Source organism: Glycine soja, chromosome 9, assembly GCF_004193775.1.
Source record: "Glycine soja cultivar W05 chromosome 9, ASM419377v2, whole genome shotgun sequence".
Classification (NCBI taxonomy): Eukaryota; Viridiplantae; Streptophyta; class Magnoliopsida; order Fabales; family Fabaceae; genus Glycine; species Glycine soja.
In genome coordinates this window covers 8,407,838-8,427,561 of record NC_041010.1, presented here as the reverse complement: position 1 = coordinate 8,427,561, position 19,724 = coordinate 8,407,838, and the positions used below count along the sequence as shown (strand labels likewise).

General features: G+C 31.2%; 2 protein-coding genes across 3 annotated transcripts; both read right to left on the bottom strand.

The window, feature by feature from the left end:
* Window positions 1-2,900: 2,900 nt before the first annotated feature.
* LOC114367921 (protein TIFY 3-like) lies at window positions 2,901-6,889 on the bottom strand. 2 transcript variants are annotated; one of them, XM_028325180.1, is made up of 5 exons: window positions 6,512-6,889; window positions 3,974-4,079; window positions 3,672-3,843; window positions 3,463-3,520; window positions 2,901-3,356 (listed from the first exon to the last, which is right to left on the bottom strand). In XM_028325180.1, the coding sequence occupies exons 1-5, from the start codon at window positions 6,646-6,648 to the stop codon at window positions 3,209-3,211; spliced, it is 621 nt and encodes a 206-aa protein (XP_028180981.1). In that variant the 5' UTR covers window positions 6,649-6,889; the 3' UTR covers window positions 2,901-3,208. The 2 variants fall into 2 exon arrangements, with proteins under 2 accessions (XP_028180981.1, XP_028180982.1); XM_028325181.1 differs by having other exon boundaries at window positions 6,527-6,889.
* Window positions 6,890-13,989: 7,100 nt separating this feature from the next.
* On the bottom strand, window positions 13,990-15,381 carry LOC114368126 (3beta-hydroxysteroid-dehydrogenase/decarboxylase-like). The gene is made up of 5 exons (XM_028325476.1): window positions 15,372-15,381; window positions 15,152-15,285; window positions 14,866-15,036; window positions 14,572-14,658; window positions 13,990-14,106 (listed from the first exon to the last, which is right to left on the bottom strand). The coding sequence occupies exons 1-5, from the start codon at window positions 15,379-15,381 to the stop codon at window positions 13,990-13,992; spliced, it is 519 nt and encodes a 172-aa protein (XP_028181277.1).
* Window positions 15,382-19,724: the final 4,343 nt, after the last annotated feature.

The following is a 19,724-nucleotide window of genomic DNA, read 5'->3' as shown; positions in this document are numbered from 1 at the left end:
CAAACTAATGAGCATGATTACCTGACAGGTATTAAAAGCATTTGAACAATCAACATGTGGTTCATTCACACCACATTGTTCTTCATTATCATAATTCATATGAACTTCTTGTGACATCGTATAGTCATACGTCCATTGATCTTCGTCCATCTTAATGACATATTATTAAATTATGCATCATACACAAGTACATTCAAATTACCATATAACCATATCTAAGAATTGACTACATATTAACTAACAAACATATTAAGAACTAATACAAATACATTCAAAATTTATAACTACATTATTTACTTAAACTAAACTTAACACTATAATTAACAACTAATATAACATTTTTCTACTACAACAAAATACAATTATTTTACCTAAATCGTTTAATATTATACCAAAATCATTATACCTAATTAAACAAATTATCCACAATTTCAAAAATTTCAAATACAAATATTACAAATTATAATATTCATATATATATATATATATATATATATATATATATATATATATATATATATATATAAAATTTTTTTCACTAATTTTAAAATAGAATTCTAAAAAAATTTAAAAAATTAATATTCCGGAAGAACGTCTTCCGGAAGTTCACAGTTCTTCTTCCAGAACAACTTCTTCCGGAACACCTTCTTCTAGAAGTTCAGAGTTTTTCTTCTGGAAAAAGTTTTTACCATTTTACTGTTCACTTTCTCTAACAAATCTACACACAAAAACGCAAACAAAACCAATACATGCGTACCTCCGAGGAAATAGGAACAACAACTACGACCGAATACCAACAACAACGACGAAATGCGTACCACCAATATTTAACTTTCACTGAACGGCTACTTCAAACACACAAACGGAACCACCAAAACTTTGAAAGCTTTTTATGGAAAAGGAATACGAAGAACACCGGGATGAAAGTGAAAGCAAAAAGGTGTAAAACGGAAAAATAGCACAGTAAATTTAAAGAAAACAACACAGGGACAAAATCGTCATTAAATATGCATTAAATATTATTTTAATTTTGGTTATTATTATAAAATGAAATCTATATTTACTTCACGTTGTTATAAAATTAAAATTGTTTATTTATTATATATTAAGTTTTGTAATACAAATAAAATGTTATCATAGTAAATATTTTATATTTTTTTTAAAATATACCAATTAAGTAATTTGTATGATTCAAATTATACTCAATTGTCACAATTTATTATTCAAATTTACATGCATGTAAAATATGAATTACAAATGTTAGCCATAATTATGTATACTAATAATTTATGTATAATAATATTATTTATTTTATAACGTAATTGATTTATCAGAAGAAAAAAAATTCATTTAAAAAACAACATCTGGAAGAAGAAGTTGGTCTTCCGGAAGAACCTTCTTCCGGATGAAGTTCTGGAAGACCAACTTCTTCTTTCGGAAGTTGTTTCGGAAGAACGTCTCCCGGAAGTGCATCCGAAGGAAGGTTCTTCCGAAAGATGGGATTGCATAAGGGCAATTTCGCCTATTCACTATTTGCTGGGTGCACCAACAATGTTGTTGGGTGCACGTAGCATGTCCATCCAGTAGGAGAGTCACAGGTGAGTCCCACAAGATTGTTGATGTTTTATGTGTGTCCAGTGTTTCTCTTGCATAAAACTGTTGTCTCTATTGGAGGAATAATCGTCACAATATCACAGCTGAACACTTTGATGAAATAGTCCGGGCTATATATAAGGTTACGTTATTACCATATCTTATTGTGTTGCCAATGCATAACTGTGGTGCCAGAAACCAGTGGGGTGAACAATTCGATTAATAACAACAAGCTCACAAGCTGAACAATCTTAGCTTAACCTTGCATATCTGCTCTCGTTTGAACTTCCAAAACTGCATTGATGAATCATGACCGTTTCATTAGGATTTGTTTTGAATAGACACTTGGACAAATGAACATATTGAATACTTGTGTATATACCTGTTGTCGGATTATTAACATCTATAGTTAAATTCGGCATCATTAGGGAAACAGGAATTTGCTGCCAAAATAAATTCCCCTAGCCAATGCAGTTCTACCTAAGGCGCCGATCGTGGTTGGATTCACCTTGTCAAAATAAACTAGTTATTTGCACTTTATAAATTACTCCTCTTATGTACATAGGCACAGAAAAATCATATAATTCATGTAAATTTACACATTGAACCACTTAAATTTCAGTCAAATTGACTGATTTTCCCCTATAAAACTTAATTTTTTTACGCATTGTATATCATATATACAAAATCAGTTTGTCATATTTTTTTAGTAATATTACTCGTATAGAGTTGGCTAAAAATATGTAATATTTTATTTTCATTGATTAAATATGCATAATCCAATAGGTTGTTCTTTTGCACTTTTTTAATTTTGTTTTTGGTAAACACCATAGACTTGTTTCCTCTCCTCTCCTAAATTTTAATAAGTTAGTAGACAAATGTTTTAGCCACCATTTTTCATGAACACATTCAAGTTATAACAAAAAAAGCACATGGATTGTGAGGATTGGCAAAAAAGACCTTTGTAAAACAAAATTATTTATTGCTCACTTTTATTTATATATTGAACAGAATATGTCAAGGTCTACTATAAATTTTTAATTACAAAAAAAAAATCTAAGGAATTTCTTATATATTTACTTGATGCACATTTTGCAAAAGAAACAGTGATATATATAGATTTACTCCCTTTCATAAATTGTCTTGTCAAATACAAAAATTGAAAGTATTAAGCATCTTTTTGTCTTACATCTAAAATATTCTCAAATCTTACATTCTTAAGATTCAATTAGTTCATCAACCTTTTCCAACTAATTATAGTTCTTCTCTGCCGGGAACAAATAGGAAAAATTAAAGGCTCAACGGTGTAATAAAAATAGAAGTTGGAACATCAACACAATAGATAATCAGTTGTCCACATAGTCTCATACAAGAATAACAGTTTACTATTGAGTGATCAAAACACATAGCATACTTCCTAGACGTGGACAGATGCACACAACTTTCAAGTCACACTGTTACAGACCATTTCAGGTTTAGTAGCTATGTTACATATAAAACACAGTTACAGACTTCATAACCTAATACAATTACATCAGTGTCTGTGATTCTACATTCATACTCATAGTCTTCCACACTATCACACAACATAGAACGGAGCAAACACTGGTTATGCTCAAGAGGCAGAGACCGTTGGCTGAAATTCCTCCTCAGATCGGTTCAAGGAAACCAGTTCTGGTGCATTGTCAGCACAGAAGTTGTTCTCTATGTTGTCAGCCACTTTTGTGGTTGATGAGGAAGGATAAGGTGCCTTGCTCCCAAGCCTTTAACAAAAATAAATGATACGTATAAGAAAATCATGCACAAAATTGGAGACTCTAAACTGATTAGATATTAGATTCCCCATTAAAAATCGCAAGTAGATAGTACCTGTCACGACGCTTCTCAAGAAACCTTTGAAGTGAATGCCTGCGTGCTATTGGAAATTCTGAAAAGAGACATAATGCAAAAGCCAAGCCAGGAGGGATTTAAAAGTTTGTTACATTAAAATAGCACAGTGCAGTTATTAAAGGGTAAATGACAAAGAAGACAAAATTGTTTGAGAATATCATCTCTAAATATCATAATGGGAAAATTACCAGCTTGGAGCCTGCAGATGGAACTCTTCTGCGAGGAAGCAATATTGTTAGTGATTCCATGTGGAGAAGAAGGCCTAGAGGGAACGGGTGAAATGAGGGTAGTTTGGGTCACAATCTTCTTCATTTCAGTAGACTTGGCAGCAGCAGCAGCAATAAGCATTATTTCATGCACCTGTTAGTAAATAAAACAATGTATGATTAGAATTGCATCATAAGCTCGCAACATGTAAAGTTAGAGCCAGGATTGAAGAAACAACAGCTGCAAGATTGATTCATGATTTAAAAGTGCAGCAAGGGCATACCTTCTCTGCAGGGATTCCATCATAGACACAAACACTCCCATTATAGAAGATGGTAAGCTGATTTGCACTAGGAATCACTGCATTAAGTCCAGATGCTGGCACAGACCTAGAAGAGAAAATAATAAATAAACAACCAATCAGAAACACACATGAGAAAACATCAGTTAGCATGAACTTGATGGAAATGTAAATTAGACTTTCAAAAACCTTTGATGCTTTAGTTCTAATAAATTTCCTCTTATATTTTCTAAATTTTAAAGTGAGAAGCTTTTTTTAGTATTAAGAGATGTGTGAAGAATTAATTTTCAATTGAACATTTGAACTCTAAACAGCTTAGTATAAGTGCATGCTTGTTTTAGCCTTTCTCAAGGGAAATGATAATCTTTAAAGATCCTTCAAGAAGCTACCAAAAAAAAACGTTTTTTTTCCTCACAAAATAAGCTAATCCAAATATGAACTTAAGTAGGTGTCTTTATAATTGGTGCTTACAACAACAACAATAACAGCATTACCCCACTAGGGACCAAAATATGTATCAATGTTAACAGCTTAACATGAATGCAAAAGTTTCAAGTTCTATTGGTAATTATTGACCCTTTAAAACACACCAAAATACTGATAAAAAAAATCAGTATGATTCCCTTCATCAATTTTTAAATCCCTCACTCCAGCAAAATCCTTGACCAATATGGAAAGTGAAAGCCCATTAATTTTTTTTGGATGACCCAGGGTATCCCTCGGCTGAGAGCCAAGGACTAATCCCTCGAGATACTGAAGTCCATTTAATGGTTAATCTCTCTTAACAAATGTTTTTCCATACACAAACCTGGGAATTGAACCCCTAAACACATGCATAAGGAGCAAGGTTATCTGTCAACCATGCTACACGATGTTGGTGTCATTAATAATGCTGCATAAAGAATGCCTATTAAGATTAATTATTTTCAGAAACCAAACCTCTAAACATAAATCAATAACAATCAGATGTAACTTAATTTGTGATCCACCAGCCAATGCCCTTGAAGCCAAGCAGCTAGGAAGCACTTGAATTTGGGTTCCATAGCCAGGGCATACATAGTATTTAAATACATACTAGAATATGGGTTTATATTTTGAACTATAATATTCTTTTTTATTAAATTTGACAGGGAAGGTCATGTATCATATTTGTCAAGCAAAGACCCTCAGACCATTACAAAGTTGGTAAACTGAAACAGAGTTAAGCCAAAGACATAGATTTAAGGAAAATTTTGCTTTTAAATTTTAATTTCATCAAAGTAGAACTCTCCCTTTCCAATTGGATCCATCCATTATCCAAGTGAGAAAATATATGCACAAAAGCTTTTTTATGAAACTAAACCAAAGGCATTGACTTCAAAATGAGTCCCTGGTACACAATAGAATAGCGACAAACTCATCTCCTTAGAAACAACGAGACATTTAGTAGACTGGTAGAGATGTCACCAATATTGATTCATACCAGGTGGATTAAATGAAGAAATGTTTCAGGTATAATTTATGATAATAAAGTGCCTATCAAACTCAGAAAATTCTACAAGACAGTTAAAGAAAACATCAATACTCTACAGTGTACAGTGTAGCAGAAATATTCCACCTGGAGTGCAAAAAATGATAATAACAAATGAAAATAACAGTATTGATGGTAATGCGTGGATAAACAAGAACACATAAGACTAGGATTCTAGGAATGAATACATCTGATAGAAAAATGGAATGGCACCTACTAAGGACACGAAGACATAAACTTTCTTCAAGTGGGTGGTTTGGTTATGTGAGAGGATGAACAGAGGTTCCAATGAGTAAAGTGGATCAAAGAAAACTTCAATGGAACCATTAAATATGACCAACTGCCAAATTATCCCTTGAAAATTTAGTTTTTGAATGGTATCAATTGATCTACACAGCAGATTCCACCTCGTAGGATTAACTGAATAAGGCTAGGTTGGTTGTTGTGCCCTAGAAAATATTTTCCTCCTCAATTTCCCAGAATTTCATCCTTGAAAAGGAAAAAAAAAATCATTACCCAAATCAAACACCCTCTATCCCAAATCTCTCAGGTTAATTCACTTAATCCAAAAGATGGGTCTAATTAAAAAATCCTCTCAATTCATCAGAAAACTAAGGGTAGGGTTACAACTTACAAGCACAATTGAAACCCACTATCTTTACTTCTTCTTTTTTTCCCAATTAAACAACCTTCTCTATACATATCTCCAATTAAACAAAACCCCCTTCAGCCACACAACATAAGTTTAATTTTTTTTTAAAAAAATCACTTCTTAAATGGCCACACAACCCGAAAGCATATGGGTCCTCTATTTCATCTCACACAAACGGAAACCATCGAATTAACACAAACCACTGTCTTATTCTTCATCTCACGGTCTCACATCCAAAAGAAATTGTCCAAAATCAAAAGGGTAATTGAAGAAAATAATAATAACTTAAAAAAAAAAAACCGGTTTTGTGGGAACAAAGTGCATGAATTCATAGAAAGCGAGACATAGGAGTTGTTACTTGTTAGAAACATACTTGTTGGGTGACCCATCAGACAAATTGGTCTGAACCAGGTGGTTTTCCTCCGTGTTGGAACATACTCCTTCAGGGGGAGAAGATTCTAGAACCTCGGACTTGACAGTGACACCAGCAGCCATTGTTCGGAGAAAACGAGGGATGATGGATCAGAAGGTGGGAACAGAAGAGAAGAGCAGAGAAGAGAATTGAATGAAAGAGGGTGAAATTTTGAGGAAGCGAGAGAGTCTGGGAATTTTCAACGCTCTGAGGAAAAAGCTATGTAGATTCCTGAAGCCTTCTTCGGTGGTGTGACAAACCATCAATCGTTGCCGACTTTTCTATTAAGACATGTGTTTTTTGTGCTTTGGTTTTTCTATTTTTTATGTGGTTTCTTTATTTGTTTGTTTTCTGGTTTTGCGTCTCTCATAAGTTGCAGTCACATGGCCTGCTGGGCCCACTGGAAATTCCTGACGTTTCAACTCACTAAGTTTTCGTTTGTTTTATTTTATTTTTCTCGAGCAGATCATGTTATGTTATGCGTTTGTTTTAGCTTGAGTGGGTGTTAGATGGAGTTTTCTACTCTTCAAGATAAAAACGTAGAAGGAAGGTAAATGTTGATCGGGGTTCAGTTGGAAGTAATTGAAAATCAGACACAATGTGTTGGTTAAGTATGTGTTTAAAATATTATCCTTATGAACCTACAATCTTATTTGGTAGATAGTATTTTGATTACTTTTGTTTTTGATATGATAAATATATTTACTCGTTGACTTTTATTGATGGACAAACTTATCACTAAAATAATTGGTAATGTGATTCATCTCTAATAGTATAGGAATATATTTGTCCTATAATATTTTTTTTAACTTTTGTCTTCACATGTTGCTGACAAATGTGTCCCTCAAAGTTAGTCCCCAAAAGAGTAAAAAAGCGACAAAAGTATTGGATGTTAATACTAGATTGTGACTAATTATTATAATTTTAAAAATTTTATAATGATTGCGATAAAATTTTAGATTCGTAAGTGTTTGTTTTCGTTATATAATTTTCAAGTTTCATTAATTGTTGAGACATGCATAAAATATTATCTATGAAAGTGAATTTTTATTGTTTTGGCAAATTCTTCTTACTTTTCATCAATTACAAAAAAAATCAATTCTTTGATTGTTAATCCTTGAATAAATGTTATCAACACAGAAAAAAAAAATTTGTAAAACAATAAGAAAATCATTGTTTGTATTTAATCAAACATTATTTATTTAATTATTTTTTATAATTTTTTCATAATAAAATATGAATGTCTATTAGTATATGCAATGACATCAAATTACAAATTATAATAATAAAAGTTTGTTGATTTTTAAATTACTTTTATTAAATCATATACAAATTTTTTATTGACTAGTCATTTAAAAAATCATAACCTTAAAATAAATTTCAAATAAGGTGATTGTTTTTTACAAATTAAAAGTGTCATTGGAATTACAATTTTTCCTAAAAAATTATTCAAGAATCTAATTTAACTACAATGTTTTACAATAAACATTTTTTTTACTTGAAAGTTTCATCAAGCATGAGCTTAAAAAAATTATTTTTAGTCTATAAAACTATAAAACGAGTATTCTTTTTTCTTTTAAACTCAACTTAATTTACAAGTTTGTTAAAAAAAATTGTCTCAATCATTATAATTTTTTTTTCAAATTATAATAATTAGTCACAATCTACTATTAACATGTTAATATATTTATTGTACTTTTTACACTTTCGATAACTAAATTTTATATTTTCATCTTTTCAGAGATGCATTTCTCAGCCGAGTGAGAAGACTAAAAGTGAAAAAAAATATTATATGACTAATATGTCTCTATGTTGACAATTAGAGATGACTACGTTGACAATCATTTTAGTGACAAATTTGTTCATCTGTGACATGTAAGCTATTTTATTAATGGTGACAAACGAAAGCTAACATCCGGATATATTTATCGCATTTTTTACATTTTCAGGGGACTAAATTTTGTATTTTCATTTTTTTAAAATACATTTATTAGCCAATTATATGTTCAGAATAAAAGTGACTATTTATCAAAATCATTTTTTAATGAGTATTTGATAGATGAATAATCTATTACATGGGCGGCTTCTATCATGGATTAGTATTTTAAATGATTCATGGGTGTAACAATAATATTAGTCTTTGGATTTATTATTAGAATATTTAAATGGCAGAAATTAAAAGTAAATAATTATATAACAATTAAAAAAAGTAAAATGACAACTTAATTCCTACTTTTTTCTTCTCACCTACTTCACCATCTAGAAAATATCCATCAGGAACTAAGGATTTTGCACAAGTTTTTCTCTCACAACGGCAAATTTATCCTTGTTGTGCAGCCTCTAAAGGTGGTCGCACAACCATTGGCACTAGTGGCACACATGTTCTCGCATCACCTGTGGCACACGTGATCTCTCCTTGCTTGCAACATACCGCTCTCATTACGCCATCAAACTCAAAGACATAATTATTTTTTGAAATCTCGTGGATAAAGAAAGAAAAAAGGTAGTTGAGAGAAAATATTTTATTATAAAGATAATGTTATAAAAATAAAAATAAAAGGAATAAATGAGAAGAGGATATAATGTCTTGAACTAAATAATAAAATAACAATAATAAAGTAACTTAAGACATATTAACAATGTAATATAATATACAATAAGTATAAAGAAAAATATTTTTTGGGAAGAAATTTTAAATAGTTTGGGTTGAAACGCATAAACGTTATCCTTAGAGGAAAAAAAAATGTTCCACTACATTGGTAGAAAAATCTCTGATTGTGCTTCTCTATCAAGATACGACAATCTGTTGTTCTGATCATATGCGGTGAAAGGATTCCAGAAATTTTTGAATACCAATATTCTTGCTCTTAAGAAAATAATTTTTTTATAAGAAAAAAAAGTGAAAAAATTTAAAAGAAAGTGATATTTACGAACACAACCCGAGTCTGTATCTAAAAACTCTCAATGTGTAAGGTGGAACGTGCACGAAAAAGAATCTCAACAAACCAATTATAATTGGAACTAACCACTAAGCTTAACAAAAAAATCTTGTTAGATTAAAAAATAAAAATAGAATAAAACAAATATTTTATTTTATAAAAACAAAATTAATATAAGTAATAAATTATATAAATTTTAAATTATAAAACAAATATTTACTAACATCTCCCCACATATTTTAAAATATTTTAAGAAACGCAATTTGTATAGAAACATAAAAGATGGAGCATGTGAAATTATATTTCAATGTAAGAAACATTTCGAGTTTGAGCCTTATACCTAGTGTTGATGGACCTCAGAAAAATATAGAGACTTAGTTGTCTTAAACTACACCTTATTTAACTAGACTTTAATACACAACCCTTGCAATATTGGTGTTCATTTAGGTTCTAATTAGTGGTTGTACGTTACACGACCTTACGCATGTATCTTATTTCGTGAGTGTCACTTAGAGATTAGTCCATATCTCACAATGACGACCTCACCACCACATTCACGAGATGAATCCTCAAAGAGTTGTTTGTGACCTTCACCCCTACAATAATTATCATCGGATTCATTAAGAGATATTTTTTTATACCAAAAATAATAAACATATGTAAATACCTCAACATTAATATTACCACAATTTATAATACACCTCGTAGGAATGTGAAACAGGACAACTCCATAAAAATTATTTTGGTGTACTTTAGTCAACAAACAATTCTGTTGTTACGCGTTGAACTTCATTCATGGTATCACCAATCACACGAAGACGAGTGTTTATTGTTGTGACTAAACAATGAGCTTTAATTACATTCCCCTCGACGACTCGAGTAATTGTTGGCGCATCAACCCTTTTGTAAGTGGATCTGCAATATTGTTTCCTAACTTGACAAAGTCAAGAGAAATAACACCATGATAAATCAAATTTCTAATAGACTTATATCTCACTCTTAAGTGTCTTCTTTTTTCATTAAAGTTTTTGCTAGTAACTTTATATGTAGCAACTTGACTATCACAATGCATTGAAATTGGAGGTATAGGCTTATTCAACAATGACAAATCACATAGCAAATTTTTAAGAAACTCAGCGTCACTAGCAACAATTGTTAGGAATTTTATAATTCATAATTAATTAATTAGTGTGGGCTACATATTATATTTATTAGTTATTTACATTTATAGGCTCAATAAAAGTAATGTAATTTGGTGAGCCTATTGGACTATCATCAGAAATTAATATGGGCTTGATAAGCGAAAATCAGTTTGGCCCGTTAGGGAATAATGAGAACTCTAACAAGTTAAAGCAAGGTTGTGGTCCCTAATACACCAAATCAGAAATTGTATTTTCTTCTCCCCATCTAACGAGAAACCTAAGGTCCCAAAAGAAAAACGGTGATTTGGTTGAGGAAGAACACAAAACCAACAGTTCCTCAGACCCATGAATTTCGCTGCTTATCATGGATCCAGGTATTTTTCACAACCCCTCTTGATAATCTAAAGTAATATGTTTTCGGTGATTATTGGTATTTTATTAAGATCCCTAAAATATTAAACAACAGTGTCTAAAGCAATAATTTCTATTTTCATGGTAGAACGTGAAATAATAGTTTGTTTAGCAGATTTTCATGATACTACACCACCAACTAAAGTAAAGACATAACGACTTGTCAATTTTGTTTCATCAAAATTAGAAATCCAATTTGCATCACTAAATACCTTAATAACAACAGGAAAACATGTATAATGAATGTCATAATTAATGGTTCCTTTTAACTATCTAAAAACCATTTCTAATGCAGTCCAATGAGAATGATTTGGATTATTAGTATACTTTCTTAATCTACCAATTGCATATATAATTTTAGGCCTAGAGAAGTTTGTCAAATTCAATAAAGAACCAATAATTTGATAATATTTATGAGAAGAAATTCCTTTACTCAAATTTTTATTTAACTTAATGAATGAGTCATAAGGAGTAGAAACAAGTTTCACATCAAAATAATTAAACTTCTTTAATAGCTTTTCAACATTTGCAACAAAAGAAGAAATGTTAGATATTTTATTAATAGAAAGAGGCAAAAGACTTAACTTAAACAAATCATCACAAATGTAGCCTTTACCAATAAAAACACCATGTCTAGTAATAACAACTCTATTGGACTCAAAAGCAACCTTGTACCCTTGTTGGACTAACAAAGAAGTACTTATTTAATTTTTCCTAATATTAGAAATGTGATATACTCCATCTAAAACAAGAAAATTATTTGAAGATAGCACTAGCTTCACTCAACCTTCTCCTAACACATGTGTCATACTCTCATTCCTCATGCTCACAGCAGGTGTGCTTGATTCTTGATATAAAGAAAATATTTTTCTTATCAGCACATACATGAACATTAGCCCCAAAGTCTATAAACCAATCATTTGAGTTAAAAACACAATTTAACTCAACGCTAGTGACATGGTACGTGTCAGATGGGGAATCAAAACGCTTGGTTCCAATTGCATCAATTTCATCTATAAAAATAATGCATGGTGACTTTTCTTTTGCTAGTTGAAAGGCATTGCGAACAAGTTTTGCTCCATCTCCAATGAACATTTGTACAAAATTACAGGTTAGATCATTTTAATCAAAACCCAGTTAAGAGTTGTGAATACAAACAATAATGGTCTTATTGTGCAAGTGAAATAGAGGAAAAGGGTAACTAACTTATTGATCAATACAACACTTGCACTATACACCTAATCACACTTAATCTTTTTTATACACATTCATACTTATTCAATTTCTTTATTTCATTTAATTACATGCATCATTGATTAAAAGGGACCCCTGCTTACCCCACCCTGCAATCAAACGTTGAAATGTGTCCATTTCACGACACTACAAGAAAATGAGACAACATCTTTTACCCTATAAACAAGAAAATGCAAATATCCAAGCAATCCTACGAGCAAGGTATTTATAGATGTTGGTGTTGCCCTCCCTTATACTTATGTCAGGGTTATTTTAATTAGTTAATTTTTTGATTAAGGGCTAACTATTCTAACAAGATGAGACACATATTCGTGCAATAAGGTATACCTATCAATATGCTTCAATTCATTTCATTTCCACCAAAAATTGCTTTGACATTAACTAAAGATAGAAAACCTTAATTGATGTATGTAAACATTGCAATGCAAGTTTCTTGCATTATGTTTTTAACCTTTTCCACCATCGAGTAGCTTATCTGCTTTTGACCGCTTAGTGGAACTCCATCATCTTGAAAAAGATGAGTCTCTGGCTAAATGAGCGAATGATTCTATGGTTAATATGACTCATTCCTTAGCAAGAAGTTTGATTAATGGCCTACAATTATAGCAAGGATTTTTTTGACTTGGTTAATAGTATAAGAGGTCACATGTTAAACAAGTGGCCTCAGATATCTTAAGAAGGGGGGGTTGAATTAAGATATTACAAACTATTTCCCCAATTAAAAATTCTACTTTAATTTTAATGCAAGTTCCAAGTTCCCTTAAAGATGAATTTCTAAATGATGATTCAAATTAAACAATCTGAATGTAAATGTTAAACAACAATAAATAAAAGAGTTTAAGGGAAGAGAAAGTGCAAACACAGTTTTTATACTGGTTCGGCAAAGTCCATTGCTTACTTCCAATCCCCAAGAAACCCGCTTGCGAGTTCCACTATCTCGCAAATCCTTTACACTTTCTGAAACACACAAGGACATCCCTTCCTTTGTGTTCAGATGGTTTACAACAAGAGACTCTCAGTCTCTTAGCCCTTTGATTAGAAAGAGAAGAAGAAGAAGATGATCTCTCTTGAAAGAGATAGATGTTTACAATGAAGCACTCAATTCCTTATTGAATAACACAAGTGTTTGGCCAAGGAATGTTGGATGATAAGATATTTTTGTTTGAAAGGATTATGCCTTTTGAGAACAGGGAAAACTCTGAAGAAAATTCATGCTCAAGTCACCTATTTATAGGCCTTTGATGGCCATTCAAAAATTCAATGAAAAGATGTGACTGTTGGCAGATTATCTGAAAACTCTCCACTGATAAATCGATTACAATGTTTGTGTAATCGATTACACAGTTATTTTTCTTCAAAAGATGTGACTCTTCATTTGAAAATATTTGAATTCTAACGTTTAGAGCCAATGGTAATCGATTACATGTTTTGTGTAATTGATTACAAGGTTTTTTAAAATATTTTTGAACGTTATAAGCACTAGATTACAATGCCATGGTAATCGATTACACCTTTGAGAAACCTTGTTCAGAAATTTTTGGGCTTCTTGTAATCGATTACCAGACAACCTTCTGGTATTCGATTACCAGAGAGTAAAATGCTTGGAAAATTTTTGTTAAGATAGAAACTCACTTGGTCAATCATTTGTGCTTTTCAAAAACTTTTCTAAGAGTCTATCTTATATCTTATCTTGAGATCTTTTGCTTGACATCTTGCTTTCTTCATCCTTGAAATTCATCTTGAATGATCTTTGAAATTCCTTGGCATCATCAAAATAATTCTTGAAGCTTTGTTTCTACATCACAAATTGGAAATAAAGAAAAAACACAAATAGCCCTTTGTTGCCTCTAGAAATGAATGAAATAGCAAGCCAAAGGAGCAAATATACCTAAGAAAGTGCTAATTTGTTATGATGTCTCCTAAATGGATAGGAAATAGTCAGTGTGGCTAGCTAAGAAAATGTAATTTATAAAGCTTTTTTCCTCTTCTAATACTTCCATAAGCTATATCATTCAAACATGTCAAAATATACAACTAAACATCAGTAACATTGAAAATAATATAATGCCACTCATATATCAAAACAGGTTGCTCAATTTTACCTTTGATATTCAAGACTTTCAAACAAAAGTGAGAAAAATTCCCAAAATTTCATAGGCTCAAGATTTGTGATGAAAAATGTCTGCACAAAAAGAAAAATACTTTATGCATGAATAATTGATCAGAGCAAGCAGTAAATTGATATTCAATATATACACACCTTTCCTGCTACAAAAACTTTTTGGAAATTTAAGGCTTCTTCTGCACAGATATAGGCATGAGTAACATTTTCAGAAAAAGGTGAAATCTGAAAGATTATCACCAGTCCTTATAATAAACTGAAATGAGAAATTGTTACTCTAAAATAAAGACTTGAAGTCAGCAACGCCAACCAATATGAATCACATGATATATGTAAACAACAACAATAACAAAAGTGTTATCCCACTATATGAATCCTACAAATGTACAATTACAAACCAAAATAACAAATTCTAAGAAAAAAGAAAACTACCTTTGAAAAACCATATCTTGATAATTTGAGAAAGTATGGCACAAATTCTGGGTCACCAAGTCCAAAAACATTACTAGGACGAAGAGAGCATGTCAATACGCCATCAATGTCATTGGCACTCAGGATCAAAGCTTCCACTTGAGCCTTAAGGTCATTTAACGTGTTGTTAGTCTGCAATTCACACACCCCTATTAAAAATGCTTATTCATTTGCAAAACAAAATAATCTTATCTAGCCATTAACAAGTACCAAAACAAAAAAAAAAGTTGGTTCAACAAAATCTTACTTTCCACGTAGACACCAACCACTCATCTCCATCATGAATATCATGCAAACCACCATCTACAACATCTACTGAATCGTTATATATCAAGCATCTCACTCTACATTCCTGGCAAGCACTTATGACATTCTTTGCACCTTAAAAATCAAACATAAAATTACGTAACCAAAAACTTCAAATCAACAATTAAAATGAATAATTAAAACAACAAATGGAAGAGAACCTTGAACCATAAGCTTATAGCAAGTATAAAAGTTATTCACCTTGAACCATAATTAAAACAACAAATGGAAGAGAACCTTGAACCAGAACCTTGAACCAAAAAGTTATTCATTGCTTCTATTTATAGTTAGGATTTTTAGCATTGGGAAATGTCGAATTTTGATGAGATTTTTTGCAGGAACCCTTAGAAAAATGATATCTCGGAGTTCTCCAAGGCTCGTAATTTAACTTGTTAGAGCAAGCTATAAATCTGTATGTATAGGAATGAAGTGCAGTGATCTAGTTTATATTATGTTGTAGGCTAAATGCAACTCTTTTAGACTAAGTTTGTTGAGGGATCAAGGACGAAGTTTAAAGAGAGTTAGGCTTATTCACTAGAGCGATCTTGGTTTGAGTAGTTTCTCAGCATAAGAACACTAGGGTAACGTTAAATAGAGAAAAATACATATTAACATCAAGAGAAATTTAGTAGAACGACCCAATATTTTTTACTTTATAGTTTTCACTTACATAATTCTAGATATTTAGTTTATGTTCAAATAGATTTTAGTACAGAATCCAACTTGATATTTACTCTGCTTTTAATCCACACAAATGTTTACATACTGAATGTACAATGTCTAAGTGAAACAAATTCTCTGAGGATACGATACTCGGTCTTACCATTTTATACTACTTGAGTGAATCGGTACACTTGCCGACCAACACTAACAGGTTGGTCCCTTCTAACAAAATATACATCACTAGCAAAAGAAGGAGTTCGACTCCTAGTCTATCCTTCAATCGTATAACTTCAAGAGGTTGCAAGATCTCCCTCAACATCAATGTTATCAGTTCCTGTGTCAAACACGATCATCACAGTCATACAACATCACACAAACACAAATGCAAGGGTAAGCTTACACAAAAAGAAATCATATTATAAATGAAATACAAGCATGAGACTATAGTTTAATAGAAATTTGAATAAAAACAATTATTCTCAATTCAATTCATACATATTATACCATAAGCTCAAATCATACTTGAATCTCAAATACACCTGTAATTGTGTAATAAAATATCGACATGACTCCATGGAGATTTCTACAACTTATGGGTGATCCCCATAGACCTCATCCCCTATCATGTTCTAGTTCTCTGACCATTAAGGGAGTCTCATGAGTTGACCCTATGGAGGTGGTGTGGTTTTATCAAAATTAGACAAGTGTGGGTAATGACTTACGTCTATAAGGTTTGCATGACCTTACATTTATAGGATTTCTCCCACTTGTCTAATCTATAGGCTCATTCTCGTTAGCCACCATAAAAAACCCCAGTACTAGGTTGGGAGTCCACTAAACACTCTCAACTTATGTGCCTACCCATAAGTAAATGTCATGTATGCATGGTACATTAGGCCAAATGATACTCCATGTCCATACTCATTCTTAACAATACACTTAGGAACTTATCTAGCAATTCCATAAGCTCAACAATTCATCCATTTCAACAGCAACACGATAATTATCAACAATAAAATCATAGGTCAAACCAAACATTATAAATATACATCTACCTACCATTATAATTACTTTATGCCTCATATATATGGCTCTGATAACATCTCTTAAGTTTTTGGGTTACTATCTCCTTCATTTCCTATTATGCATCTATGTCCTTAGTGACTTATAAACATGATAGTTAAAGCTATACTAACTCAGTTAAGTTCATGCTTGTCTTAACTAAAAGCTAAGAAGATTATTTCCAACTTTTATTTTAACACCAAGACCTATTTTGAAATTATACTTTCCCTAAAATTTCCATCTAATTGAAACTTTTACTTATTACCAACCACTTGATCTTTGTTCACTAAATTGATCGTTTTTTGAGTTATACACAATATTTTAAAATGAAACCAACACCATTAGTTAGCTAACATCTAGGGATACAACTTTTATGAATGTCACTTTTCCTAATTTGGTTATTTGAGTTACCTAAAGGGTCACTCAACTTGTTTAGCAAGTAAAGCTCTCTTTTTTCCTTAGAATTTTCTCGAGGCAATGGGGTTTGTTTGCCTAGCAAGACTGCATAATTCTGTAGTTCATGTTTTTGCCTCAAAATAGAGCATATAAATCTAAATCCAACCCAAAACCAAAAATGAACAAAACAACATAAACATCCAACATTCAACAACCTGAAATCATGAAAAACAACATCAAAACTCCATGCACCAATAATTTACATAGTAAAAGCTTCCCTTGCCTTAAAGAATCTCATAGGTTTCCAAGCTCTTGAAGAAGGAAGAAGCAAGGAGGAGGTTAGTGATTTTGAGTGAACCTTCCCAAATAGTGATCTATGATCAGTTAACAAATCTTATGTCAACATCAAAATAGATTAAAAAAACAAGATCCTAACACAACCTATAAAAGAGCTTAAGCAAAAGGAAAAAAATGAGCTCAAGGAACCAAAGGGGAAGGATTGTTACCTACCTATTAAAATCAAGTACGGTAACCTCTAGGATTTTGGAGAATCAAGCCACCATTGTCTGGGTTTCAAGATGCAAGCTCTAGAGGAAAGGATTCTTGAGCACCAAAGGAGTGGAGAGAAGGAAGAAGAAAGAAAATGGAGAAAGAAACTCTAAGGTTTGAAAATGTGAAGGATTTTAGGAGAAGAGGTCTGGTCCTCTTTTCTATCTATTTACTATTTTCTTCTATTCCCACCTATTTTCTATCCATTATTGTGACTAGATACTTGGGCTCATAACTGTCTAGGCCCAACTACACTCAAAATACACTAAAACTTAGCAATTTTACTAAACAAACACCTCAATTTACATAATAACACACTCAAACATATATCTCTCAAAATAAAGTAAAATAAGATCCCATCACACAAAAAATAAAATAAATAAAACATGACATTACAATTATTATGGTGGAAATTCATTTGGATAATAAAAAATAGATATATTGATATTGTTCTCTTAATTCTAATAAACTACAAATAACTTATTTTATTTATTGGGACAAAATAACAATTATGAATTCTTTTATTAAAAAAACTAGCAATGTTCTAACTTTTAACTAAGAGAAAAATGAGATTAATTCATAAAATAATTTGAACAAGTAACAATGCATTCAGAATGTTATGCAAAGTTAAAATATCTTCAGAAGTAAAAATATAATCGTTTATGAAATCAAAATAGAAAAACCTTCAATTGCGTTCCTAATTAGAAAACTATGTGAAAATAAATTTCAGAAGGAAAGATAAAATTGTTTATGAAATCAAAAAAGAAAATTTTCAATTACGTTCGCAATTAGAAAAATTGTGTAGAAATAAAAGTATAATCGATTGTGTAATTGAAATACAATGTAAAATGAAGAAAAATAAAAGAATGACAATTTAGAGAAGAAATGGGGATTGGAAAGAGTTTAGAGTTTGTAAAAGAAATGTAGAATAGAATTTCAATAAAGTAAATTCATCAAAAGAAAATGAATGACATTAAAGATAAATTGCGTTAAAATATGAGTTCAAATATACACATTGTTCCTAGGATTGGGAGCCTGTCTCGTGCGACGTGTTGGTGGTAACGAAACTTGTGCAATTGTTCTCCCCAGGGAAAAAATGACTACTATTGTGCTTATTTATAGTTTTTGGACTCAACAATTGAATTGCAAGATTTATGCATTTGTACAACTTATACAAATAGACTATCTTAGATGTTGACAACTATTTTGTTTCTTTTACAAAAAAAACTCGTTGATAATTGTCTTCTTCGTTTTTCATTTACGTCTTTGAATGATTTGTCTTTAGAAACTCGTCTCACAAATCAAATTCACCAAATACTTAGAAACTTTTCAAATGTTTCATCAAGCAAATCTCTTTATCAATTTTCACCTTTCAATTGTTAATTCATTGAAATGAACATTACACCTCTAGTAAACTTTCTTTTGATTTGGTAATCAAATCTTCATTTGATCATGTGATCAAATGACTTCCAAATCTCTCTAAACAATATATGCACTTGATTCTAATGTCAACACTTAATCATAATTACATCATCTTACATAAAATCACTTTCGATTCAATCATAATATACTCCTTATTGAATCACTAATCGAAAACAACATTATATCTGACAAATCAAATCAACCATTTTTTGAACATGACAAAATCTTTACACTTGGAAAATTTTGAGTGAATAGGCAATTTAGTCCCTGAGATTGTACCCATTTTGTATATTAGTCTCTAACTTAATATTAAATTCAAAATAGTCTCTATCTTTACAAAAGTGTTGCAAAATTGTCCTTCTGTTAAATTTTAAAGTAACGCCGTTAGTGAGGTCAATTTTAGTGCCACGTGGACTATCCAA